The sequence below is a fragment of the Heliangelus exortis genome, chromosome 4, assembly GCF_036169615.1.
Source record: "Heliangelus exortis chromosome 4, bHelExo1.hap1, whole genome shotgun sequence".
Lineage (NCBI taxonomy): Eukaryota > Metazoa > Chordata > Aves > Apodiformes > Trochilidae > Heliangelus > Heliangelus exortis.
Window position 1 is genome coordinate 38,270,907 of NC_092425.1, and position 26,666 is coordinate 38,297,572.

At 40.3% G+C, this 26,666-nt stretch overlaps 1 protein-coding gene across 5 annotated transcripts in view; it reads right to left on the reverse strand.

The window, feature by feature from the left end:
* The window catches only part of CPEB2 (cytoplasmic polyadenylation element binding protein 2), a 54,438-nt gene extending 28,637 nt beyond the window's left edge, over nucleotides 1-25,801 (reverse strand). For 3 of the 5 annotated variants that reach the window (XM_071743931.1, XM_071743930.1, XM_071743929.1), the window contains exons 1-5: nucleotides 25,760-25,801; nucleotides 23,676-25,166; nucleotides 20,595-20,873; nucleotides 10,407-10,497; nucleotides 1,733-1,783 (exon numbers count right to left, since the gene is read on the reverse strand). In XM_071743931.1, coding sequence (XP_071600032.1) covers nucleotides 1,733-1,783; nucleotides 10,407-10,497; nucleotides 20,595-20,873; nucleotides 23,676-25,166; nucleotides 25,760-25,786 — 1,939 coding nt within the window. In that variant the 5' untranslated portion in view covers nucleotides 25,787-25,801. Of the gene's footprint in view, nucleotides 1-1,732; nucleotides 1,784-10,406; nucleotides 10,498-20,594; nucleotides 20,874-23,675; nucleotides 25,509-25,589; nucleotides 25,733-25,759 lie in introns of those variants that run through there. The other 2 variants (XM_071743932.1, XM_071743933.1) reach the window with 2 other exon arrangements.
* Between the last annotated feature and the right edge of the window lie 865 nt (nucleotides 25,802-26,666).

A 26,666-nucleotide genomic window follows, 5' to 3' on the forward strand; every position in this document is an offset into this window, starting at 1 on the left:
AAATTAGGTGTTCCAGTAACTTTTAGATACTAAAAATCATTATTTTTATCTCTCCTATTGAAGGCTGGAAATAATATTGCAGCTTTTAAAGAGGACAGCAGTCACATCAAGTGCTTGCTTCCAAACTGCAATGGAACCCCCACCAGCATTAATAACAAAATAAAGATATTCTTCAGTGAATATTCTAGCTCTGTGGTAAAGGTTTTCAGGATAGAGTGGTACCACTGAGATGCATTTGTCCAGTGGCTGTGATAACAGAGCAAACCTTTTTTTTTCCTAGATAATCCATGGAGTAACAATGCTTCCCACAGACTCTTTTAACATGCAAAACTATCAAAAGAGCAGCTCTCTATCCTAAGTATTGAGACAAATGAAGTAAAAAAGAATAATTTCTTCCACTGATAGCACTGGAATATTTCACAATTGCTTGTAAGATTGCTGATTTTTTTTAATACCTTCCCATCTAACATTTCATTAGAAATCAGCAGATTATTCCAATGGAACATACCCTGCCTCAACAAACCAACGTGCAGCATGGGTCTTGCAGCTGCAGTAAAATACAGCAAGTTTCCTGTTATAAATTTTGTAACATCAACCTCATCAATATTCAATACAATTCCTGACTAGGAATCAAGATTATGGCCTATGTGGGCTAAACACTGATTTTATTCCAGTAGTTAAGCAGCTATTTCCACTTTGCAAAATACTGTTATTATCTTTAAGAACTATTCAATAGCAAATGACTCAATTCTTCAAATTTTCCTTTATTGGGCGTAAAAGCTAAATCTGAATGTCCTTAAAATTTTAAACGTGTATTCTGTGTCCTAACAAAGGAAACTGGATATTTTTTACATTTTATATCCATTTGCAGAAGTGTAAATGACTGTGCTGAAGAGCAAGGAAATTTTAAAAAGAAAGCTCCAAAGAACAAACAAACCTGAAATAACTCTTTGGATTGTATTTTTTTAATAGTATGTCTTCACTGGTAAAGTTTAGAGCCATCAGGTCAATGACTAAAGTGGATTTGCTTTGTGTCCAACAGCTTCTGCTTTTTGTAGAGAAGCTGTGGCACTGTAGCTCTAATTTTTCCCAATGTAGAAAACATTTGTGTGCAAACCTCCTGATTTATTATTGACTTAGATGGATTACCAAGCTCTGCTTCCTTCTTAAGCCTCGAACAAAGGCTAAAGTTCATGCCTGCCCTGAGCAGCAGATGTTCATGAAGTTTGACCTACTGGGAGAGGAACGTGAACATGAACTCTAACTTCACCATAATTTGCAGTAAGAAATGTATTTGACAAAGCCAGGTCTAAAAAACTTAACCTAAGTAAAATGTTTTTTCACCTAATTATAAAAGAAAACACTTAGTGCACCCTCTATTTACACAAGACAAAAAAGGCCTTTTCTGGCCTTATTTTTCTGATTTCTGTTTCTGTGTCACAGATTTCTAGCAGATCTGGGGAGAGCATACCATTGGTTGCTTGAGAACAAAAAAGAACAAGCAGTGCACCATTACAGGCATTTCAGATTTCAAATAAGCCAGATATAATGAAAGCCTGTTGTGAGATTAGCTCTTGCCATTTTACTCTGAAAAATGGCAACAGTCCCATCAGTATTGAAGGCTAGAGGCAAGTAATTCAGTAACAGAGTATCATAGTATGGTTTTATACCAACATGTCAGATTTAAGCTAAGCTAGAGATAATTAGAAACTGTTATAAGATTAGTACTTACCATTTAACATCAGAAGATTGTCAGTCCCTGGATGTGGATAACTCAAGCGACCTTAAAAGAAAACAAAAAACAAAGAACAAAACAAAACAAATGCAGAGTTTTTAGTTACTATGCTAGAAAAAAATAATGAAAAAATCACTGCTTGGGATTTAACTATGAACTATATTTCCAGTTTGCCTAAGGGAAATAAAGAGCTAATATTTAACTCCAAGCACATTAACCAACAATACCCTTGACCCAAGTTAAAGCTGACAAGAACAGACTTCTTAACCTTAATTCTCTGGTCATAAGATCTGCAATGTGCTTTGGGATCAGCTCCAATAGGATAAAGCCACTTTTTGTTTCATGACACCCAGAAATAGTGCTGACTGCTTTAGTCTTCTCTTTCACAGAGCTTGTGAATAACTGTACAATGCACATTGCTTAACAGAGTGGCACTTCTGCAGTTCAGTAGCTCTCTACTGAATCACTTTAAGAAAAATCACACTCACAGGAATGAAGGCATTAAAATTTTATTAACCAATGTATGACTGTATCTCAGTGTATTATATATAAGAATTGTGTCATATTTTTCAGTAAGTCTGGCAAAGCTAGGATACTGGTTTATCTAATGAATGAGCAAAATTGAAGAGTATGACAAATAACATTTTCAATATTTTATACTTAATAAAAATTACATGGAAACCTCATATCCTGACATGATGATGTTTCAAGCTTTTCATTTTACTACACTGGTGGCAAGTTATACTGTGATAGTTAAACGAATGGTTTAAAATTCACAGCTGAAGTGTCTGTTTCACTACAAATTCCTTTTTATTACAGGAGACCTTTTCTGTTTACAGGAAGTTGCAAACATACCAGCAGTGCACACTGACCTAGAGACATTCACAATAGCTGCTGTGTTTGGAAGAACTGTGCTTTAATGGGCAAAAAACCCCACATGCCTGTCTATCTTGCTATTAAAACATGCCTGCTTCCTTATAATCTGTAAGCATATAGAAAAAATTACTGTAATTTCAACATTTAAATCTTTTGGAGCAAATTATGTTTGTGGAGGCATAAAGAAGAATCCACTGTAAAAGAAGTGGGTGTTTAGCACTCACACAGGTTTAAAGAGAAATATATATGGAGATTGTTTGCTAGATGTAAGTATTAGTAAGACACGTGTCATATTCTAATAATGTTCACTCTTTCTAAGAAGAAATAGAGGGTCAACCCATGGGATTAGAAGCAAGACTGGAAGTTTCTGGAAATAGTAGTTCTGTGTCCACCAGGACACCTTTGGTATTAAATAAAGAAAACCTTTTTGCTGAAAATCCCTAAGTTATATGGGTTAAGTTTTGCTCGTCCCCTTCAGGGGATCAGCATTATAATGTGCTACCAAAAATATATATTTATAGAAAAACATACATTATAAACCCTTGCACTTAAACAAAATAACAAAATAAAGAAAATTTAGGATATTTTATTCAGCCTTACTTGCAGGCACTGTGGTAAAATGATTTTTATTCAGCCATGTACTATTTATCTTCCTGCAGATTTCATTACTACAAGAATGGATGATAACAGAACCCCTGCAGATTAGGTAGGAACTATTTCTTTTGGAATTTGAAAGTGTGGAGAAAGCAGTGAAGGGCAAGGGCAGCCTCCTGGGAAAGGGGAGATGAATGCCACCCAAAAGGACTCTGCTCATCTTCTCCAACTTCTACAGAATTTTTGAGCAGGATTAGGTAAAATGTTAAACAAAGGCCTTCACAAAACCCTTTGTATCTTCATGTTCCTTATCCTTGAGATGTGCAGTTTTAACATAAAAGCCATTTTTTCTGTCATGCTGAACATTTCCAGCTACACCTAACATTTCTTGGAACTATAAATACTGTGCCCTTCTAGCAATGTATGTTTGTATAATAGGAAAAGAACCAGGAACAAGGCATCCTTAAATTGTAACCTGGGAGCTGTCACTGGTTTGCTCAACCTGATGCATAACAACTCATTTTCCTTCACTTATTCATTCTTTGGTCTAGAAAAGTAATACTGATTTGCCTAACAGCAAGAATTTTATGAGATTATTTACTGTCACCATCATGTTTATATATGCTATAGAAATACTTGCAACACTGCAAGTGGTTTATTGCAAATCAGAATGCTATATCTATCAAGAATAACAATAGAAATGTTAAATTATCTTGAATATCTTCAAGTTTAGGTTCAGAGTCTTTCTCCCTGTCTGCATACATTTATCTTCTTTTCCTATTCATCAAGGAGACAAAAGATAAATTTCTTTCTGCAAAGTAGTGCAGAAAAAGAGATCAGGTTTAAGACCTAGCAGGGAAGAGAAGCCCACCAGTGTCAACACCTGGAGAGGAAAACTGTTTAACAAGATAAGTAAATTCTGGGTTTCCAACTCTGGTTCTGCATTCTTTTGCTTTTTTTCCCCCTACAGCTTGACAAATAAAGTGCATCTGAAACAGAGGTGCCAAACTGAAAAAGCTGAAATAATAATGCACCCCTCATTAAAGTAGTGGGTAGAGTGCATGAAGGAGCTGGGTCCACTACTGAAGAGCAAAACCTATGAATTGAATCACACAAACACAAAGCAAACCCACTTGTGCTGTGCTGGGGAGAGGAACTGGCTTGCTCAGCTCATGAGTGACTTGGGGGATAGAAAGGAAAAGGAAGAACATGGTATTCAGTGCATGGAAAACTGCACTGATAGTTCTTTTAACTCTTATTTATGGGGTTATTTCAATAAAATCATATTTTGTATTGCTGCATCCTGGTGAATTTAGCTTGTGGATTTAATACCTTGTCTAGTACTTGGATTTCCAACCTGACTTAACATTTTTAACGCAGAGGTTTGCTTGGTTGTGAAAATAAAATCATTGTTATTTGATACATTAACTTAGGTTCTTATCCCCCATATTGACCTATTGAAGCAAAATGCAGTGTTTCTAGAGTTTCCACCTGCATTCAGTGATATACATAAATTCAGAACACTTCATATATGGATGTAGGTGCAAGATCTGACTTATACAGAGCTCACATTGTGCCATTTTTAACAGATTATTCTAGCTAAATGAACATATACAGTATGAAAAAAATTAAATCAGTATATAAAATAAGACAGAAGCACCGTTCTATAACACTTTACTTTGTTTCTATAATTTGTCTTCTTAGCTATTTTTGCTGCACATTGCTTGATGCATTTTAAAAAAAAAGGTATAATTTTAAGAACTATCCTCACCACAATTCCTATCAAATCCCATCCTACATCCCTGTCAGTAACCTAGAATCATATCAACAGCCCAATAAACACTCCAGTTATTCCAGTGGCCTTCACCTGCTGAAAAAAAATTTAGCAACATAAAGATGCTATACTAGTTTAACATCAACTACCAGTTAGTTAGAGAATACCTGATTTTTAAGTAATAGAAAGGTTCTATTCCTGAGGAAGGAAAATTAATCACTTCTCTGTCTACAGAACTCAGCTCTACATGATCCAAAATTTGTAATGTGCTGTGATTTGGAACAAATACACAGCCAAGTACTCCACTTCTGCATCAGAAAGTATCATGTTATAGACATTTTCCCTGTGCAAAGCTGAACTTGCAGCTTCATCGTGTTACTGCTAATTAATAATTCTCAGGTATCATGGCTAAATTCAAAATGATATTGCTAAGGAGAAGCAGGTATGTTTGACATTTCTTATGCAACCAGAGTTCTATTAAATTTAGCCTCCTGTTCCATATCTAAACAGGATTAATGTTAACAGAACTGTCTGGTACATAGTTCTCACAATGTATTCTTCTGTAAGAACATAAAAAAAAAAAAAAGAAAAAGCTTGCAAACAAATTTTGTTAAGGGAGTTTATCCACCTAGATCCAGTTAAAAGTCTTGCTAATCCAAACCATGAGGAAAGTGTAACAAACTTAAGTTTTAGCTACATTTCTGTAATCTCATGTTACTAACATGGGCAATAGTAATTGAAGGTTTTTTTGCAAGATTCTTCCCAGCATACAGATGTCATTGTGCATGCTCATTTTTCATTTTAAGGCAAATTCACATCTACTTCTGGAAATGCATAGTATCTATTACTGCTTAACTAAATTGTTGGGAGGAATCCACATATATTAAAATATTTGGGATAAACTGAAGTATAAAGAGGGCTTTAAACATTGCTGACATTCCACAAATTTGGTATTTCATGTCTATTCTCCCCCCCACTTTTTTTTTTTTAAAAAAACCCCACACCTCTTTAAATGGCTGAAGAGACTGAGTATCACAAAATTCTTTCCTCTCTTCCTTTTTTTCAAGAACTCTCCTGACTAAAAAGAGAAACAGCTTCCAAGTGAAGCTTTTCCCAAACTAGTTTAACAGACCAGACCATCTGGCTGAGGACTGCAGCAGTTTCAGAAAGCTCAGTTTTTGAATCAGAGTAGTTAAGACAACAGCACAAAACCCTGTTTGGACAACACCTAGTTACAGAAAGCCTGGATACTACACTTTCAAACCCTTGTGTAAGAATTATGTAAGTCATAATGAGGCCAAAAATGTGTTGTCTCTGATAGTCTATTTAACACAGTCTATTAGTCCTTAAAAATCTGCTTTTATCATAAAGGGTTCCTAGGACAGAAAGGGAAATCAATCTGTATGTATAATTTCACAGCCTTTTATATGACTAAGAGTGAAGCTTTTCCTTCCATACTTTTTTGTTCAGCCTCAGAATCACTTTTTCTAAACCCAATTTGAAATACTCTAGCAAGCAACTGCAGATCTTTACATTTTAGAGCTTCATAACAAAAAATATAAGCTGAGTTTCCTTAAAAGAGAAATTACCATATGCAAAGAAAATGTTCTCTACCGTGTTGCTGAGTCACCAGTGCTTTTTTTTTCACTTCACTGAGCACGCACCAGCAGGTTGCTTTTAAAAGAAACACGTCTAACAGCTGAAAAGCTCAACTAAACCCATGTAAAAGGAAAATAAACCCAAGAAAAAGAGCAGCATCTAAGTGTATCAAGTTATTTTTCTGAAAAATAAGCCAGAAACTTTTTTTTTTGTATTTTTTGTATACTTTTATTAATTACTAGTGATACAAAAAATATATTTGTGTAACTTTCCTAAAAAATGTGCTGAATTCAGGCTCACTGCTGTCTTACATCTAGCTTGCAAAGCTGCAAGAGAGCTGGTCAGGAAGCTGGTGTTAAATTGAATACAGTATCAATACTCTTGCCTTACAAATGAGTAGCCCTTAAATTACACAGAAAACACCAAGCTTTACTAGAAAAAGATTTAGGCCAGTCAATAGATTCAATTAAATCACTGCCCTCTCAATTCTAATATATATTCCGTGCAAAATATAACTATTTTTTTCTAATTTTTTTCCATAATCTGTTTTAGCCCAATGCTGTCTTTCGTGTTTTTGAAATGTCTAGAATCTAAGTTTTCTATGTCTTTAGTACCAGAAGCATTGGTATTAAGGGGAGGAAAAGGGAAAAAAATGCAAGTACACATGAAGTATGCCTGGAAAAGATACTACCAACACCCATGTATTTCAGGCTACCAGTATTGCAGTTCTTCTCACAAAATAATTAATCTAAGGGCTATAAGAAGAATTAAAAGATTATTTAAGAATAATGGTGTAAAATTAGTTTACTTTAAATTTTATTAATTTTACATCCTGTTTATATTCAAATGATTAGATAGGGTAATCTTGCACATTAATGTTTTATTATGAAATGCATTTCAAGAAAGCTGTATGGGAAAGATCAGTTTTAATATGATCAGTATTTCTGCTGCAGTAACTAGTGAAATCAAGTATCTATTCCCTATCCACCCACCTTGAAAAAATACCTTATTAAGAGCTAAAAATGACTTCTTTCTTTTGATCATATCTCCAGCAATGACTAAACTTTGTCTAAGTGAAGTCAAAACTGTGCATCTATAAATTTTTTGGCAGGCACAAACTTAGCAATCATGAATCACATTGGAAAAAAAAATTTTCAAGTTCACGAAAGCAAAAGTGACAAGATTAGACCTTCTAAAATGGATCTTGAAATGCAAACCATAAAAGCTGTGAGCTAGCACACAGTGTCTGTTCTGCATTGTGCAGAATCTCAGACAAGATGCTTAGTCATACTCCAGATATTGTAAGCAGCTAAATCTGAAACACGTGCTTCAAATTCCAGCCTTTCATTTGACTGCTGTGGTCAGATATAAAAGATGCATTGTTTTAGTGTGCTTAGGTTTACTTAAAAACTTGTCATAGAAATATTCTCTAGCTAAAAAATAGTCTCCAGTTACAACTAAGTATATTATATGTATTATATTGTAATATAATTACACTATATAATAAGAACAATTACAATAATATTCTTAATCCTGTGCATTCTGAAAGCAAGTATGATGCGTTCTTAAGTAAATGTCAGGTTTTCTTGGGTGAAAAGAAAAGCAGCAGAGGCTAAAGTAACAAAACTGGTGTTTCAGGGTTTGCAGGGGAAAAAGACAAAGTTACAGTTGCTAGGAAATTACAAAAATGCCAAGTAATGGTGACTAAATAGAAGGGTACAGAGAAACTAAAAGGCTATTCTAGGATGTGATTTCTTCCAGTCAGTAAGGAACATTTTTTGTGTCTTACTCTTAACAGTGTAGCTGTTTCTGTTGAAATAATTACTTCCAAAGAGAAAAAACTATCTTAATCAACCAATTTAAATAACAGCAGACAATTACTCTAGTTAAATTCAGTTGGCATGTGGATTGTTCTCTGGCACTTGAATAAAAAAATGGATTTCCTTTGAATTCATCACTATCTATGGCTTCCATCTGTTTCAGTTCAGACATAAAACTTAGCAGAATTTTTATGGCAAGAGTATGACTGTGAAACTTAAAATCTCCCAACTGTAGACTGAAACCACATCCTCATGGCCCTAGAAAGCACAGAGTAACTATGAAACCTTTACTGAGTTTTTCAGTGTTTATATATGAAGCTTGAGCTTAAAATCTTTAAACTGCTTCTCGTCTTATTCTATCTAAAAAATTATTTGAACTACAGAGTTTTCATCTATCACGCAATAATGAAATATGAATAATTAAAATAAGAATGGGTATTTTCTGTGCTTGCAGTGCCTCTGGAAACTCTTCTGCACTATAAAGCCAAAATGAAACCAGCAAGATGGCAGTGGGAACAAAGCTACCACTTCCATTTGTTTGCCATGTCGGAATGCAGAGGAAAAAGTGAAGAACCTGACTGGTTTTCAGGGATGTGAGAAGTGCCAATGGCAGCAGATTGCAATACAAGATCTGCATGCTCTCATTTTAGGCCTAACAGTGGCTTTTACCTTTTAATACTCTTCCTGATGGCAGATTTGGTTCAGATAACCAAAGAAATATTAGTCACCACCTGAGAGTGGCAAAGTGAAGCAACTATGCTTTGAATTGGGGATGGATCTAACTAGAAACCACAGTTCCTTACCGCTGGGCTAACTGTTCACAGGCCTCAGCCTCTTTGTGCTATTTAGTAATGTTTTATCACAATGCAGAATAGACAGAAACTCAACTTAATAATGGACTTAAATCATAAAATTGTTAGAAATAGAGTTTATCCTCTGTAGGAGTTAAGAAGTGAGATCAGATTTAAATATATTAAACTTCAGTTTCCACTCTAAAGGGAAGGAAATTCAACCAACTAACTAAATGCTACCTACTTACTGATGCTTTGCTCAGATTTTTAGTTTGAAAAACATCCCACCCCTACCTTTTGACTTTTTGTTGTAAATCCTGCAATACTAGGACATGCTGTCTGAATACTGCAGGTCTTCCAGCTGATTACATCATGATAAGCAAACTCTAACAAAATTATCGAATTAGGAGAAAGCAGGTCCTTATGTGCTAATGTATCTTTAGTTTAGGAGCCTCAAGAAATGGAGAATGGGGGGGAGTCAATTACAATATAAAAATTGCACCTAAATTTGACTGTGAACTCCCACTGAGAATAAATATGAAAAAACTGAATTCAGGAGAGTTTCTGCACAGTAAATAGAGGAGTTGAAACTGAAGCTCACAGGCACTAGCTATGTGCTTAGTGCTGTGGCTAAATGATTCAAGCAGAGCCCAGAGGTGTCAGGGGAACAAGTATTCCAAAACCAAGAGTATTCCTGGACTCTGAGACAACAGAAATGGGACAGTTGGGTCCAAAATTTTCCTGTAGAGGCTTTGAAAAAAGTATTTGGAAAGGAAAAAAGCTGAATTTATCAGTGGACTTAATTTTCTTTTCAGCTTTCACTGCAAAGAAAAGAAAAATTAACCAGATTACATAGGTGGCAATTTTGATTCTACTCCCACTCTCCTTTGGCCAGTTCTAACAGAACAGTGTGTCTTTACAAATTAAAGTAGAATTTCCTACAGCAGATAAGTAGATTTCAAATAAACTTATGAATTTATGGGGGGAAGGGAGGGAAAAAGGAGAAAAACCTAGGAAACCACTGAAACTTAAAGTTTTAAATGACTGTAAAACCAATGTTATCAATAAAATACAGCTTGAGATTGACCTTTCATGTCAGTTGAGAAAATGATTCATTTGCTATTTTAATATGACCCTAGAATCTAAATTAGCAATCAGAATTAATTCAAATATGCAGAATGGATGACCCTTTTTCTTTATTTAGCATAGTAACATACCTTTAAGTGGATCATGCTCTGCTCTCATAATGTCAATAAGGGAGTTTTCCAAAGAGTGCATATTCAGACTGTCATACATTCTATTTCGATCCTAAAAGAGAACACAATCCTTAGTAGTGGAAGACAAATTCTGTACTTTTTAACAGGAAACTTGACAGGAAGACAAAGGTGCCTTCTAAAGGCTTTACTCAGTACACACTGCAGAGGGAGAGTGATAAAAAAGTTTGAGACACCTGAATTTATTAACACGGAGACCTGATTTTTGCCAGTAAGTTTAACAGCATCTAAAAATATAATCAAGGATACTCAGTAAAAAACTCTTCTGTGTATATACTTTGATAGCCTGTGATTGCCTGTTTCCTTCAGAAGAACTGCTTGAATCAGTCCTAGTGATCCACAGCAGAGTTAAAGCATCAGGCTGTATCATGCAGGAGACTAAACGGCTCTAAAAGATCGATTTCATTCCATGCAGAAGATGCAGAGGGAGTGAGGTGGGGAACTCTAGGACAAGGACAGTCACCTCCCATGAATGAAAGCATTTTCTTGGTGCTTGGCTAAGTACCTGGCATGGGCACTCAGCCTCCTGCTGAGACTGCACTTCCTGGCCTCTGGGTGATTCAGCTGAGATCCTTTGCATACAAAGACTTCAGTTACAAATGCTCAGCACTAAATGGTTAAAGGTTGGAAAATTAAAGCTAAACTAGGAAAAAAAAGATGACAAAGCTAGCTGGCTAATAGACTACCAGCCCTACAGAGAACAGGGTTTGGTATTTTTTTTCCCCATGAAAATTAATAAACGTTACCATAATGCCTTACAAATATTTGCACTGAAGGTAATAAAGGTTATTGTAATACATCATAGGTGTTTGCACTGATTTTTTCTCTCACGTTTGTAATCCATCCAAGTTACAGAGATAGAAAATAAACCACTTTTAATTTCCTTCATTCTTCTGGGATACCTTCAGAGACTGAAAATAGTTTGTGTAAAACCTTGTTCTCTTCTGCTTGCAAGGCTTCTGGGTGGACTATATTGCCCTTAAAGGAATCCTGTGATCATGCCTTAATTTTAGGGTTTTCTCCTCTCTAGCTGCACTGTACTAATTCAACAGAGCAGGATAAAATACACCACACACATCCTATAGCCATTCACTCAGTACATACATAATGAGACACGAGGTATCTGACCCACACCCACTCTGGCTTTCCACCACAGTTCAGCAGAACAGATTAATTCCATACTATGTCCCTCAGCCAGCAGATGCTGAGGGAGTGAAAAAGCAAGCTCTGAAATACAGGTTTTCTATGAGTCAGAAACTAAGACTTGCAAAACAACCCACGATGATGCTAAGATTTTACTTTCTGAGAAAGTTCAATGAACTTGATCCAACATTGGGATGAAGGGAGAGGCAGTTCAGTTTTCCAGTGCAATCTCTCCCTCAATTACAAAGAGTATTGAGTATTGGCTTCTTGTTGGTCAACCAATCTGTTATGTTTATTTTTTAATATTTTTTTAGCCTTTAGATAATATTAACAATGAATTAAAAATGTTAAAAGTGCCTCTTGCCATGTCCCAGACCAACTAGGTGATCTTCAACCTGGTTCAAGTGCCAGCAAATCTCCAGCACTATTTTAGTTCACAGCAGCTTTATTTTGGGACTGTTTGGCTTTTTCTCAGCTCTCCTGAGAAGCAGCAGAATGAAACTGAAGTGACTAATCTGCTTCCATGCCCTTGCAGGTTTGTTTCTCAACAGCACAAAGAACCTGCTTACCATAGCAAACTTGCTTTCTATAGAAGGTGTGAGCAGTGACAAAGCTGGATCTGTTCCCTATTGTCCCCTATCATTAAGAAGGTATCTCATCAGGGTTTTTAATGAAGTCTTACATTCAGCTGAAGTCAGTACTTGCTGGGTAGAAAGTGCTCTTGCAAAAAAAAAAAAAAAAAAAAAAAACAAAACAGTGCCAAGCAAGAAGAAAACATACTTTGCTACCTCTGCAGCTGATAAAAGAAAACAAGAAGTGCTGGTAGAAACTGAATTGTATGTGTCAGACCATCTTTGTTACAGGCTCACTAGGTAAGATTTTCTACTTTATTTTTATAACATTGACATCTACATACATTTTGAAATAACACATGATTTTCTGGGCAAGACTCCAGAGAGCAGAAGCCTGTAAGAAAGGGCTCCATCATGGATAAGTCCTAAATACTGGGCCCAAAGATGTTGGAGCAATAGAAAAGTAAAACATGTAACATGCATTTGTGACTCATTTATAAACTGCTCCAGTGGCTGCTGTGGTGAAATGACTGTAATACCACCTTGGCATTATTCTGTTTTGCAGAGTTTTGTGTATCTAAAGTGAAAGGTCTTGTGGTTCTGGAAGCAGAATAAACAAACTTTTCCCATGACCTTTACACCTTAAAAAGTTCATGTCCATAAAGCAGAAGAAATGTGGCTTGTTTCTTTGAATTGTATTACTTCATCCCTGGCAGGGGAAACATGCAATAGGCATGCAGTGGAGAGTATAAAAATGATGTGAATACACTAGAGAAAAGCATGATTTAAATATGGGAACTGCATTGTGCTTTTTCACTACCCCCATCATGCTGTCCATTTGTGAGTTTGTGTAATACCCAGGTAGTCAGTGCTTCAGACTTTTGACACCTATTCCTATTCACACTGATGAACTACACACTATAAAGCACTATTATCTGAAATCTGTCTCAAAATGAGCAAGTAATTCTTCGGGTACAAGGTTCATTTTAAACCTTTGTGCAGCCAGGCTTTATAATGCTAAAACACTGCTTTGAGCTCCTCAAAGATGAGCATCCTATCTTAAAAAAGGCAGTTAATCTATGCAAATATGAAGCTTTCATTTCAAAGCAGAACTTTAAAGTATTTCAATAGTAGGTCACTTGAGCCAAGATTTTCTAGGAAATTCTGCTGTAGAAAAAAAAAAAATAAAATTCATGATGCTTTGGAAGGAAACAGTTCTATTACAGAATGTTCTACTCCATCAGGAGACTTCCACTGGGGTTTTCCTTGATCTTTGGGACAAGCACAAAAGTACCAAGGGAACAAGATTGTTTTAGGTACTTTTCCACACACATGGAAATAGCCCTAATTCTTGGGACTATCCTTAGTGTCATTATTTCAACATGGATGGGAGGCAGCTATCTTCTAAAACAACGTGGAATTACCTTTAAAACAACATGGAAATAGTTCTAATTCTTGGAACTATTTCCATGTTGTTTTAAAAGTAGGTCCAGATGCTTTCAGAAGATAACTGCTAATCAACCATGTTGAAATAATGAAACTAAAGATAATCAGCAGTACAAAGGCATTGATACATCAGCATCTATGTTAATACACTTTTTCTACCAGCCTGACTCCAAAATCTCCTTTTGTCAAGGCTGAATTCCTGTAAAATATTTTGCATTTCCCTCACCTCTGTGGCTCAGCAGCTCTGTGCTAAAAAGCAATTGAACTCTTGATGTGTCAGAAGGTCTGTACCCCAGTGGAATGTCACAACTTAATGCTGTCTTTTTCCTCAATGCTGATACTTAACTTCTCCTAAGCACTAGGAATTCTCACACTTTTTATTTCTTTAACTGTATAAACATTTGAATCCTCCTTGGCTTGCCTTTCCAATACCAGAATCACATCTGTATTCATGCACAGCAGACCTGAAAACACATGGTTTTGGTGTAACTGCCTATGGATTCAGAGCTTTATGACTAAATGACAAATCAAGAACTCAATTTAAAACTTAAAACTATGTGAGAAAGTCAACACAAAAATGGTAAATTTCTGAATTTTTACAAATGAACACCATAGAGTAGAAGCACAAGTATCCCACGCACAGAATGCTGTTAGTGCTAGTATAAATTTTTGACAATGTCATGCAAAATACAGCAACAGAGTGTGCATTTCAGATGTCCTCAACCCATGCTCCTAAATGGGAATGAATGGGAGGAGGGCAGCTCTCTCTGAAGAGAAAGTTTCAGCACTAAATTGTTGGACAAATCATTTTTCTTGGCACAAGCTGTCTAGGGCTTCTAAATATATCCCTTGAATTTATGCAGAGATTATCCTGTTTGAGTATTTGCAGAAGAAACTCAGTGCAGTCACATCTCAAGACTTCTATGTTGTAATTTACACAAAAAGCAAAGACAAGGACAGAAACTACTAAACAGTGAATAAAATTTTACTAATCTTTAACCACAAACACTAAAAATAGATGTTCATCATTAAGAAGTTAAACAGCTTTGAATTCTGCACACATGCTTTAAGCCACTGATCTTCCGGACTACTCAAAGTAAAAAACTAAGCTTTTGATGTAGGTATTTAATTCAGTAAATGCAAGTGTTTTTAAAATATGCTCCTTTATACATCCTTTTTATATTCTAAAGAAATGTAGCACCATCTGATGGGTGTGGAAACAACTTGAAAGTCATAAAGCTTCTAATCGCTTTGAGTATGGTCTCAGCTGGCTGTAAAAAAAAGACTCTCCAGCTTTGACCTTGCTGAGTTAAATGCATTTTTTTTAAAAGCTCAGTTAAAGAAGCTTGCTTAAAAATCACTTCCCAAACTAAAACGTTCACAAGCTCCATTTCGTCAACTTAAAACTGACCAGAATAAAAATGTGTTTTAAGTGTGTGACAGTTGATTAAATAAAAAATATTCAGACTTGAAATACTGGGATAATTGTATTCGGTATTAATGTTAGTGGTAATAACCTAACAATTTAGTACATTATATAGTCTAAAATATCATCTTTGCTAACTTCTAAACTTCAAGTCATTCTCATTTTAGTGAAGACATACTATAATCATAAGCCCCTTGAAACCATAACTAGTGTAAATGAGAAACTTAATATGAAAACCTCTGACAAATACAATTTTAGCTCTCTAAAAAAGGAGGGAGGCTTAAAGTAGACACATGAAATTACTTTGTGACTTTCCATGGTGTCATTAGTGGTAAAGATGAACTATAATATCTGGTAGACATGGTCAACCTGACAAAAAAAAAAAAAAAAAAGTATTTCAAAGTTAAAATGACACAATCAGGTATGTAAGTTAGCTGAATTGAACCTAAAATGCACCAAGAACAGGCCCTGTGGTAAAGACACACCTACTTCCCGACTACATCAGCATTTAAAACAAACAAACAAAAAAATCCCAACAGCATGTACTGTATCCATACTGGAATACTTCAGCTCAACACCATACATTCATGAACTGGAAACTAACCAGACACATTACAGAGATGATTAAAGGCTTGGCAAGACTGACTTAGGAGGCAAGTCTAGATGATTTGTATGTGAATGGCTTCAACAAAATAACTAAAGAAACAATCAGACTCCTGAAGGGAAAGCTGTTAGTCAAGTTTTGAGGTCTTTTTTTTACCCTCTTCAAGCCCTTTCTCCCCCTCCATCTAGAAATAGCTATAGTCTTGAGCACTTAAATGTAAATACAGCAGACCATACAGTAAATGTGCTTTCAGACAGATCTAAGGTGAAAATGTATTTAACTTTAAAGAACACCTGTGCTTTGGCAGACAGAATGAGGTGAGATGCATTACTTAGCATATATCATTGCTATGCTATCACAGCTGTTAAATATTTTGCTGAATTTTCCTAACTCTGATTTTGACTTGCATTAACCAAATGAGCTGTATAACTGAAGCAAATTTTAAAAGTAGGAGAAAACTCTTAAGATGGCAAGTCAAAAACATCTGTGTAGCAAGACCCACAAAATTCCCACTACTTGACTCCTTTATGTGCTCAGCTCCCAATCCTATTTACTCAAAGGTCTTGAACTTGAAGTTATTAAAACTGTCTTAAAACTGTCATATTGAGAATCTGAAATCCTCCAAATGGCAGTGATGGTAAGACAGAAGCAACAGGACAGCAATTTAAATTAAATTTCTAAAACTAACAGATGTTAGTGAAAATACAAATCTCACCTGTTGTCAAATACCATCTTAAAAATAATTTTGTTTAGCCAGTGTTTTGTTTGCTTTGAAAACTTAGTACATTTCTAAAATAGATAGAAAAGGAAAAATCTATTTGTGAGATATCTCCAAGTTGAAGGCCTATACTGGAACCCACAATAATGACACTCAGCTTTTAGAACCACAAACACTGCATGAACTGTTTGTCTGAACAAACAGGAAGGACAAATCAAGGTGAAAAACACCCAGACATGCAGTGTATTTCCTGAACTCAAAAGATACACAGAAACTAAATTCATATTCATAGAATGCAGTGCAATAGGTTTTTGTAAGCTTATTTGCAAGATATTAAGAAACATTAAGCTTGCAATCAAAATAGAGTTAGACACTGCAATTAAAAAAAATAATTTAGAAATGGTAAATTATTTTCCTCATCCAAGGAATGTAATTGAAAATAATGAACATGCAAAACACCGACTTCAGTGCTTGTATTTTGGCTGCAGAAATGTCTGAAGTGTGATTTTGGGGGAAAAAAAAACAACCAAAGAAACCAAAACGGGCAACTGAATCTGTGACTACAAATATGCTTTTACTTTGTCTCCTGTGTATTTTTTTTGTACTTTAAATCACAGAATGAGAATATTCATATGGTCTAACTTCTTGACATGCAATATAAGTGCCTAACCTGGAATCCCAGGGCCAGTGATGCCAGCTATGTTCTAGAGAATGAGATTATCTAAATAAGGAGCCCAGAGTCTCTCTAAGGAGAGAGAAATAGCTCCTCAATTAAATGCTTAAGTTAGATGGTGTGAATACCTGACAAGGTTTCCAATTGTTCCTTAATACCTCTGGCACAAGGCAACAAACCTCTCCCTGTATGAAGTACCTATAATGCTACAAGCAGTGTGGCTGAACTTAAACTTGTAGACATAACTTTGTCTAAGAAGGAACTTCAACTTATATAGTTTGTGTTACCTTAAAAACCTGAGGGAAGGAAAAAAAAACTTCTTACACTGAATCCCAAAAAAAAACCAAAAAACAAAAAACAAAACAAACAAAAAAAAACTTGACTACTGACTTTATTTGCTTATGTTTAAATCAGGGCTTCCATGATGTTGAAATACTTGTATATTAAAACAAACCAAAAACCCCTGGACTTTGGCAAATTCCCCTGAGAGCCATCCCTTGTTAGCACTGTAAGCAAAAGCAGCTTTGCTGTCACTAATGTGGCCACTGTGAACTCAGCTTCACATGGGATGTTTCAGTTTAAATATGAAGTACAGAAAACCTCCTTTCAACCCTTTAAGTAACACACATAATTACTTACTCATTTAGCAGTAAGGATGTTCATTCTCACTAGCACCACATGTTATTTTCATCAGAACTGATGTCAGTTCTGTACTGAGAACCATCCATCAATGCAGACACCAAAGAATAAAGAAGTTTAATGGAAGGGAAAAGCTTTGAATTTGTACACAATTCCTTTGTGGCTTTATCTTGTTTGCATCAGGTGTGGATGAGCAGCTGATACTGCTGAATGCCATTCAGGCTTAGCAAAAAATACACATCATTTCAGGAGAACATTATGAATGATCTACAGCAAGTTAGTCAGTGAGGACACTGGCTTCTAAAAGCTGTTTTCATTTGCTCAGTCTGAGCTGAAGTCTGGAATGGAGACGTTTTGTCCCCCCGCCATACAAAATGATTACAGCAGTTAAAACAATTATGTATGATAATGAAGAAAAGTGCTCTGCAAAACTTTGATTTATGAAGGATGTATTCAAGAGGCATGCTAAGATGTGGTGCCTCTCTGAAAGCCCGGAAGAAATAGGTAGCTCCTACTTAGACATAAAATGCTTTTGTGCAAGACTTCCCAAATGACACAAAATTTAATGACTATTTTTAAGTATCTTCTGAAATTGCTACTGTATCTTTAAGAATCCTCAATCTAAATACCTCAGCCTTTTATGGAAGGAGACAAGCACAGTACAAATTAGCAAGATGGGTGTTTGACAGCATTGCAATTGCCAACGCAAGTCCTGATGAAAAGAAGCATGAGCTCCAAGCTCTATTTAACTTTTTCATTATGACTTGCAAAATGTAACAGTCATCACAAGGGATTAATCATACAACAATAGAATGAAAAGTAAAAAATAAGAACACTATTTCAGGGTAGCAGAGTAATTTATGGAAACATCCAGTGTTTCCAAAATAGCAGTAGATAACACTACAAAGCTTCAAAGGAATATTTTTACTGTGTTCTGTAACTATGACTTTAGACACATAAAGGAGATGTAAGCATAGATATATATGGTGTAGTATACATCACACATACATACAGCATTAATATAGCCAAGCAGGTCGACTTAATTGGTGGCTGTGGTGCTCACAGGTTAAGACAAACAACAATTAAGACCATCCACCTTCTCTCCTTAACATGGTCTTAAAAAAAAAAAAAAAAAACCAAAACCCAGATGGAAGCATTGATGTAATTTATAATAATTCCAAAGATTTTTTTCTACCCTACTACATAGGAATGATTTAGACTGTATTTGGAATGCTCAAGACTTTTGTTTAGACAGAAAATGAATTAATGTGTATTAGATGACCACTGTAGAAACTTTCAAAAGTTTAAAGTAATAGTCATACTGACTTGTAAGGCATATTGAATGAGTAAATACATTCACAGCTTGTGCTTAGCTGGCTATGAATTCCAACACACACATCACTGCAGTTTCCATGCATGATGGCATCAGTATTTTTAATGCTGTTTCTTAGGCCAACATCTTTGGGAGACATTTCAGTGCCTACTTTCAACTATTCTTGGAGCCCTCCACCCCCAAGCATTACCTATCTGTAATCTGCTTTCCTTAACAGATCAGGGTGGATGCAGAGACAATGGCACCCTTTTATCCATCTTTCCACCCATAGAAAAAATTATTTAGCTATTATATTTCAGCTAGCAAGGCTACTTAGTGGAACAGGTCTCCACAGTACAGACAAATCCTCTTAGGTTTCCAGGTCCAGTGAATACACTTGCAAGCATCAGAGCATACTGGGACAGAGTGGGGACATGACCACTGGTGCCAAGGGGAACTCCACCATCACAGGCACTCCAAAGGGGAACCTGGTCCTAAGGGAGCACCCTTTTGCCAGTGTTAGAGCTATGTAAGGATTAGTTTGCTAATTGATGTAAATACAGCTCTACTAGCTCAAATGCAGTCAGAATTACAACCATTTAAACTCTAGCCTACTTTGTGTGAAATCCAACAAAACCCAACTCTAAGAGCCTTAAAAAGAAACATTCTAGAGAAACATTCTAATTATTTCCTCCTCCATCTTATCTTTTCTGCTTTTTCTGGAATATAGCAGTTGTGTGAGATGAAGAAATGATGACACAGGCGTAACAGAAAAATTAAAAATGTGTAGAATTAATGGAATACTCTATTTTTAAAACATTCATTTCTAAAGTAAGTTGTCCAAGCTTTTTGTGTAACTTAAAATAAACCCACACAAAAAATATAAAGTGTTAGAATGGCATCTGAGACTGGGATTGAAAAGGTCTCTGCTAACAAGAAATGTTCTCAATGAAGGAATAGGCAGCAATATGAAAAAATAGCATTTTACCAACAGGTAATGAAGGCTGGAGTTAGGTGACTAACCTAAAGTCACAAGTCACTGGCAAAATTCAGGAGGTGGACCCAGATCTTTTGTTCTAGGACATGTCCTACTGTTTAATACTTCTAAATCACATGGCTTCCAGCCAAAATATGACATAAAAGTTGCTAGAATGTGGAGGAAAAAAAAAAAAATCTCACTAACATGAGAATGTCAGCCTAGAATCCCAGTAAAAGACAAACACGAAAAAGATTCAGAGTCACCTATCAAAGTAAGAAAACCTATGTACAAAAACAAGTGAACAAAAAAAAAAACAAAAAAACAATCCTGAGTTTTAAAGGGATTTATAAATACATGAGCAGTACCACAGGCAATAAATACCTGCTGGATTAAACTTATTTTGTTCTGTTGCTGCATCAGCAGCTACAGCTTCTGTCTTTCTTGAAAGTCAATATTCATAATTGCTGAATACATTGAAAGCACTGGGGTTAGTTCCAACTTAGGACTAAATATAGAAACCAAGTACCAGGCCTGTAACCACTGTTTCATTCTCCTTTAAAGTGGATGATACCAAAATGCAATGCAGACTATGAACACACCAGTTCCAAACCACCCTTACCTGCAAAGGAAGGAGAGTGTTACTGTTGTTGTCAGTTCGGAAAACGTTATCTTCAATCCACGATTTTGGTGTCAGTGATGGAGTGGAGCGAGTAAATTTAGGAGGAGCTATGACATTACCAGAAAAGGGCTTCTTCAAAGGGGAGATCTGGTTCATAGTTCCTGGAATTCCCATGTTTCCAGTTCTACGATGGTCTCTGCCATGCATTCCTCCCCAGGATATATTTCCTGTGCTCCAGCCGCTACTCTGATTGCTCCAGGGCGACTGCTTCAGAAGAGGCTGAAGAGAAAGATTTATTTATATTATTTTGGAAATACCTGAAATGTTTTCCTACTTTGAAAAAAAAAAAAAACACCAAACCCCCCAAGTAATACCCCCGAACCGACACAACCAAGTAATCAATGCAGGGAGATTTCTATAACTCTGATAACATACAAAATTATTACTAAAGAACACGGCATAATGAAAAAAATGTTAATTCCCATTTCCCCATATATCCCCCCAAAAGCCCTGCAATACTTGTGCAACCAATTCAGATTATAATTTTAGTAAGTGGCAGCATTCTTTGCAGCTATGCAATGAAACAACTCCAGAGTGTAAAACAGGGTTACAAAAACCCTGATGTCATTTAATCATACACTGTTTGGTATGACAGTGAGATCTCTGGAAAATAACACAAGAATTTCTAAGAGGCCTGTTTTAAAAATTATTATTAATTATTATTTTGATTATTTCTGCTCACTGAGCAGTAGTATTTCACTACAGTGAACAGAAAATAAAATTAAAATTCAGATGGCAGACTTTTTTCCCCCAGTATTCTGAGTACCACTGCCTCAGTATTACCATATAAGAGCAAAACGAGTACTGATTACTGTACAGAATCTCCCTGAAGGAACCATCTTAACATTTCCACATTAAAATGCTTTATTCTGACCTACTGCTCAAGTATTTCTGAAGTAGTGAACAGGGCTATCTGTGGAATTCTGCAGGGTGGAAATTGGGGGATTTTTTCTTTTCCTATTTAAATTCCATATGAAGTATTTCTGTATCTAATAACTGCACTATATTCCTCAATTTGAAAACATATACTGTCTTTAGAGGGAAGATTTCACAGGATGAGAAGTTTTTATTCCTGAGCTACAACTTGTGCTAAAAAGTGACCTATAGTGGCTGACATACCACCAAGAGATGGACCCACTGAGCCTGACTGACACTGAAGAACAGTATTTCAGTGTTCTCAAATCTGACTGTTCTTGGAAAGGCTTTTCATCCAACACAGAAATGGTGTGTATGGTACTCTAAATGCAGTTCTCCTGTGAAGTTAAATCACGGTACTTCTATCTCAAAGCTTAGCTGCAAGCAACCCTCAGCTTGCACCTCTAATAACCTAAAAATTTTAAGCATGTCAGTATGCTATGTATTAGATAAAACAGAACTTTTTGAAGACAGCAAGATAAAATTATAAACACTACCACCTCCCTCCCCTAAAACCAAACAAAATTACCTCACTAAAGCCATTTCGGTCAAGTAATCAGGAAAACAACCCACTCTATGGCATTATAGATAATTATGTTGTAAAACTTGAATACTTTAATTGGAATTTTGGGAGAGGCAGGCACTCCATTGTGAAACAAACCTTAAGAGATAATGCCAAATGTTAGCAAGCCTCTAATATTGCTAGCTATGCTGTCATGGCACTGTTGAAGTTTACCTATGACTTGTATCCCAGACAAAATTCCTGTACAACTCATGTTGGAGAACTGCTTTGGAATTTGTTTGAAGAGGGTTATTATGGACGTGAAGGACAACTAGCTCCTAATTTTAATGCATCCAAATCAGTTCTTGAAGAGGCACACCTAATGTTGAGATTGCAGTTCTGACAGAAATGCTTCACAAATCTGGTTCTACCGATTAAAACTGACATGATTTAAGGATGTAATTAAACAAAAATTAAGATGAGGCCTATATAACTTTGGCCTTTCATAACCAAGCAGATGACCAGAGCAGGATCTGGCTATAATGGACTGTCAGGTAATATTAACATGGATTTGCTTTCCTCTCAATTTCTTACAGCAAGCATTTTGTTGCGGAGGAAAAAAAAAAAAATAAAAACAATAACAATAATAAAAAAGGTAAACTTCCATTTTAAACACGAGATCCTTACGCTGCTTGAATAAAACCAGCAGCAAAACTACGGAAACCCGAAACGCAGAGCGCTGTCTGAGGATACAAATTCAAGGAATTTCAGGCAAAACCCCAGAAAAGGCGACGACGTTGACAGCTTTGCAATCTGACTCTACTTTCGGTGACTTGTGCTCATCCCACCGAGCCCGCCCAGGGAGTGCCAGGGGCAGGTTTGAGGCTGGGAAGGGACTTCCCGGGGAGGAGGCAGCGGCGGTGCCGGCCGGAGCTGTCAGGCTCATTGTTCCGGGGACACCGCGCTCGCCACGGGCGACTACGGGAGGGGGGAGGGAGGGCGGTAAATCTATTTTCAAGGTGAAACTCCTTGACAGCAAAAGGAGCGTTTACCCTCTTGTACGAGAGTAACCCCCCTCCTCGCACCACCAAAATACACAAAGTCCGTGGGCAGTCGCTGTCGCAACCCAAAGCGGCCGCCCCACCACCTGCCACCCGGAACGGGCGGGGAGCAGCGGCCGCTGCCAACAGCCTCCCGGCCCGGCCCGACCCCTACGGCCGCCTTTTCCAGCCTGGCCCCGCACCGGTACCTTCCCGCTTGTCACGGCCGACCCTCAGCCGGCCGAGGGCGGACGAGCGAGCGCGGCCGTGCCGGGCCCCACCCTGGCTTCGCCGCCAGGGTCCCGCCGGGCTGTCACCGCCGCGCAGCCTCGCCCGGCGCCGGCAAAAGAGAAACCTCCCGACCTCCGCAACTGTCGCGACGAGGGGATCGGGGCTCACCGCCCCTCATATGTCCGTGCCTCCTCCACCCGTCCCACCTCCAAGGGCTCTCCCCCTCACCCCGCTCTCCCCCCCCCCCCCACCTCGGGCTCCCTTCTGGAGCCGGGTCGCTCGGCCTCCCTGCCGCGGCTGCCCGGCCCTCCCGCCTCCGCCGCCGCCCGGTACCTGGTGGTGGTTGTAGGAGTTTCTCTGCTGCAGGAAGGCGGCGGCTGCGGCCGCCGCCTGGTGTTGGTGCTGGAGCTGGGGGCTCACAGGGGATCTCCGGTTTTGCTGTTGCTGCTGTTGCTGCTGAGGTAAATTCATCTGCGGCGGCGGCGGGGGGGCGGCGGCAGAGAAGGGGCTGCTGAAGGGCCCGGCGCAGGGGTTGTGAGGAGACACCGGCGAGAAGCTCTGGAAGAAAGCGGGGTTGATCGATGACGGGATCCCCGGGTAGAAGCTGGTCTCGGATTCCGGGCTCGGAGGCGGCATCGCGCTTATCTGCCCGCCGCCGCTGCCGCTGGAGACCGGAGGCTGCTGCGTCTGCTGCGGAGGCGGCGACGAGGTCTGCACCGACCAGGGGGTGCCGAAGCCGGGCAGCGGCGGAGGAGGAGGGGAAGCCGCCGACGAGGAGCCGCCCCCGCTCTGGTGATGGGGGCTGGGGATCTCCGGGCTCTGCAAGCTGCTGAAGCCAGAGCCTAGCCCGCCGGGCAGGAGGTTCCCGGGGCTGCCCAGCAAGTGGCTGTTCGGGGGGGACTCCATGGGGGGCAGCTTGGCTCTCGCCTGCAGATGAGGAGGAGACGGAGGCGGATTCACGCAGGAGGCGGCGGCGGCCACCCCCACATTGGGGTCCGCGGACGCCGATCCCCCCGGGCAGGAAGGGGCGAGCCGCTCCGAACCCCCCCTGTCCGCGCCGCCCTGGTGCTCGGCGGGGCTGAGAGGCCGGTGGTGCGGGTAGTCCCCCGTCCGCGGCGGCTCCGGGGGGTGAGCGCTGAGGAGCTGGAGCTGCTGCTGCTGCTGTTGCCTGTGCTCCTGCTGCTGGTACTTGTCAGTGGGGTGGCTGAACTGCTGCTGCTGCTGCTGAGGGGGGTGGTGATGATAGTCTGGGGGGTGGTGGTTATTCAGGGGGTGGCTGCTGCCGAGCTGGGCTGGGCTGCTGAGCTGCTGCTGCTTAAACTCTTTCCTCTTCTGGCTCAGCTGAGGAGGAGGAGGCGGCGGCTGTTGCTGCTGCGGTTGCTGCTTGTTTAAATCCTGGTGGGGGCTGAGACTGGGTTTAAAGTCAGAGGAGGGGTGGCCGAGAGGGGGGTGTCCTGATGCGGGGCTGCTGCCCAGCCTCTCGCTGCCTGCCTGCTGCGGTTTCACCCCCAGGAGCAGCTCATCCTGCATGTTTTGATGATGCGCAGCAGCGGCCGCCGAGGGGAACAGAGAGGGGGGTGGCGGCGGCGACCCACCGGACCCGGCGCCGCTGCCGGGGGAACCGGTTACCGCGGGTGAGAAGGGGCAGGAGGAGGTACGAGAGGCGGCTGCCAGGGAGGGGAAGGACCCGGCGGAACCAGCGCCTCCTACACCCGGCGGTGGGCTAGCGGTCGCTGTCTGCGGGAGCCCGAGGCTGTGATCCCCCATGCAGCGGAGGGGGCTCCCCTGACACCGGCTCAGCGGCGCGTTCCCCGCCCCGGGGGTCTGAAGAGACAAAGATAATTAATAATCCTCGGGGGTGGGGGTTAAACACCCGCCTATCGCAAGGCGCTATATAAGCCAAAAAAAAAAAAAAAACCCAAAAAAAAAGCGACCAACAAAACACCAACCCACTTTCTAGAATAAAGCCCTTTGCCTTGCCATAATTTCCTCTGTATTGGTTTTACAGATATCGGAGCCTTTCGCTAATAATAAATAATCCTATTTTCATCAATTTCTTTTTTCTACTCTACCGGGACCCCCGGTAGGGCGGCCCTTCCCGCCTACAGTCGCACCCACAGTAATCCGCTAGATCACCGCAAGCACCCCCAGACAGGTCGTTCCTTCCCCCCCCTTCCAACTCCCCACTATCTCCTCCGGCCGACACCACCAGCACCACCCCACACCCCACCCCCCCCGCCACTGCACCGTAGCCAGGGGGAAGCGGGGCGTTTCCCGGCCAGGCACTAAGCGGGCGGGCGGGCCGGCCGCCGGTACCCCCCACACGGCAGGCGGCCCGGGCTCCCACAGCGGGTCCGCAGCTCGACCCCCAGCCGCCTCCCCCGCCCCCACTGCCGGCTGCCAGTCGCCTGCGATACCCTTAAGAGCACCGGAACATTCGTCATAGTTACGTCACAGACCACACCCCCTTCGCCCGGCCGGGCGACCTTGGTAATGAGCAGTGTGTCTCCGCCCACCTCATGAATAATGCATAAGACCTCCCCACCGCCCCGCCCCTCCCTGACCAACGCCGAGCCGGGTGAGCGCTACCACTTATGGGGAGAGGCCGGGGGGTAAAGGAGGGTAGAGAAGCGTCATCTTTAAGTAACGCCTGAGGAAGGCACTCACTGGGCTTCGACCCAGGCGCGGGAAATACGCGTCGTCAAATAATTTAATTCTTGCGGCAGCGAGCGGACAGAAAGACCGCAGCGTGTAGGAAGGGTGGAGGGGTAAAGGGGGGGGGTGGCGATGGTTTCTTCCGTTGCCGGCGCTCCCATCAAAACCCTCGCTGAGGGGTGGCCCCGCCCCTTCGTCTCGCGCGCCGCTCATTTGCATTGACGCGGGGGCCGCGCGCCGCTTCAGGGGGAGGGGGAGAGGGGGGGTGGCACGAGACGGGCGGGTGTCGAGGCCCCGCCCCCGCCGCGCGCGCGCCGTCCCCTCAGCCGCCGCCGCCGCCTCCACCGCCGGGTCCCGGTGTCACCTCAGAGCTGCCCGGCCCTTGTGGGGCTGGAAGGGCAGGGTCCCGGTGGCTTCCCCCTCCCCTCTGTGGTGGCGATGCCAGGGTGGGGTCTCCCCGCTCGGCTCCCGCACTCCTGTGGGGCAGTGGAGTGTGCCGGAGCTCCTGTGTGAAGCTGTTGCTTCACCTTGATGTTCCCCTCAAACTCTGCCGCTCACTTGGTCGGTTCCTTGGAGACCCTCCAAAGCTCAGGCCGAGGCTGTGCTGAGGTGTGGTGGTGGCTTCTGAGAGAGTTCCTGGAGAGAGTGTCCAAAGTGGGGTTTACCCCT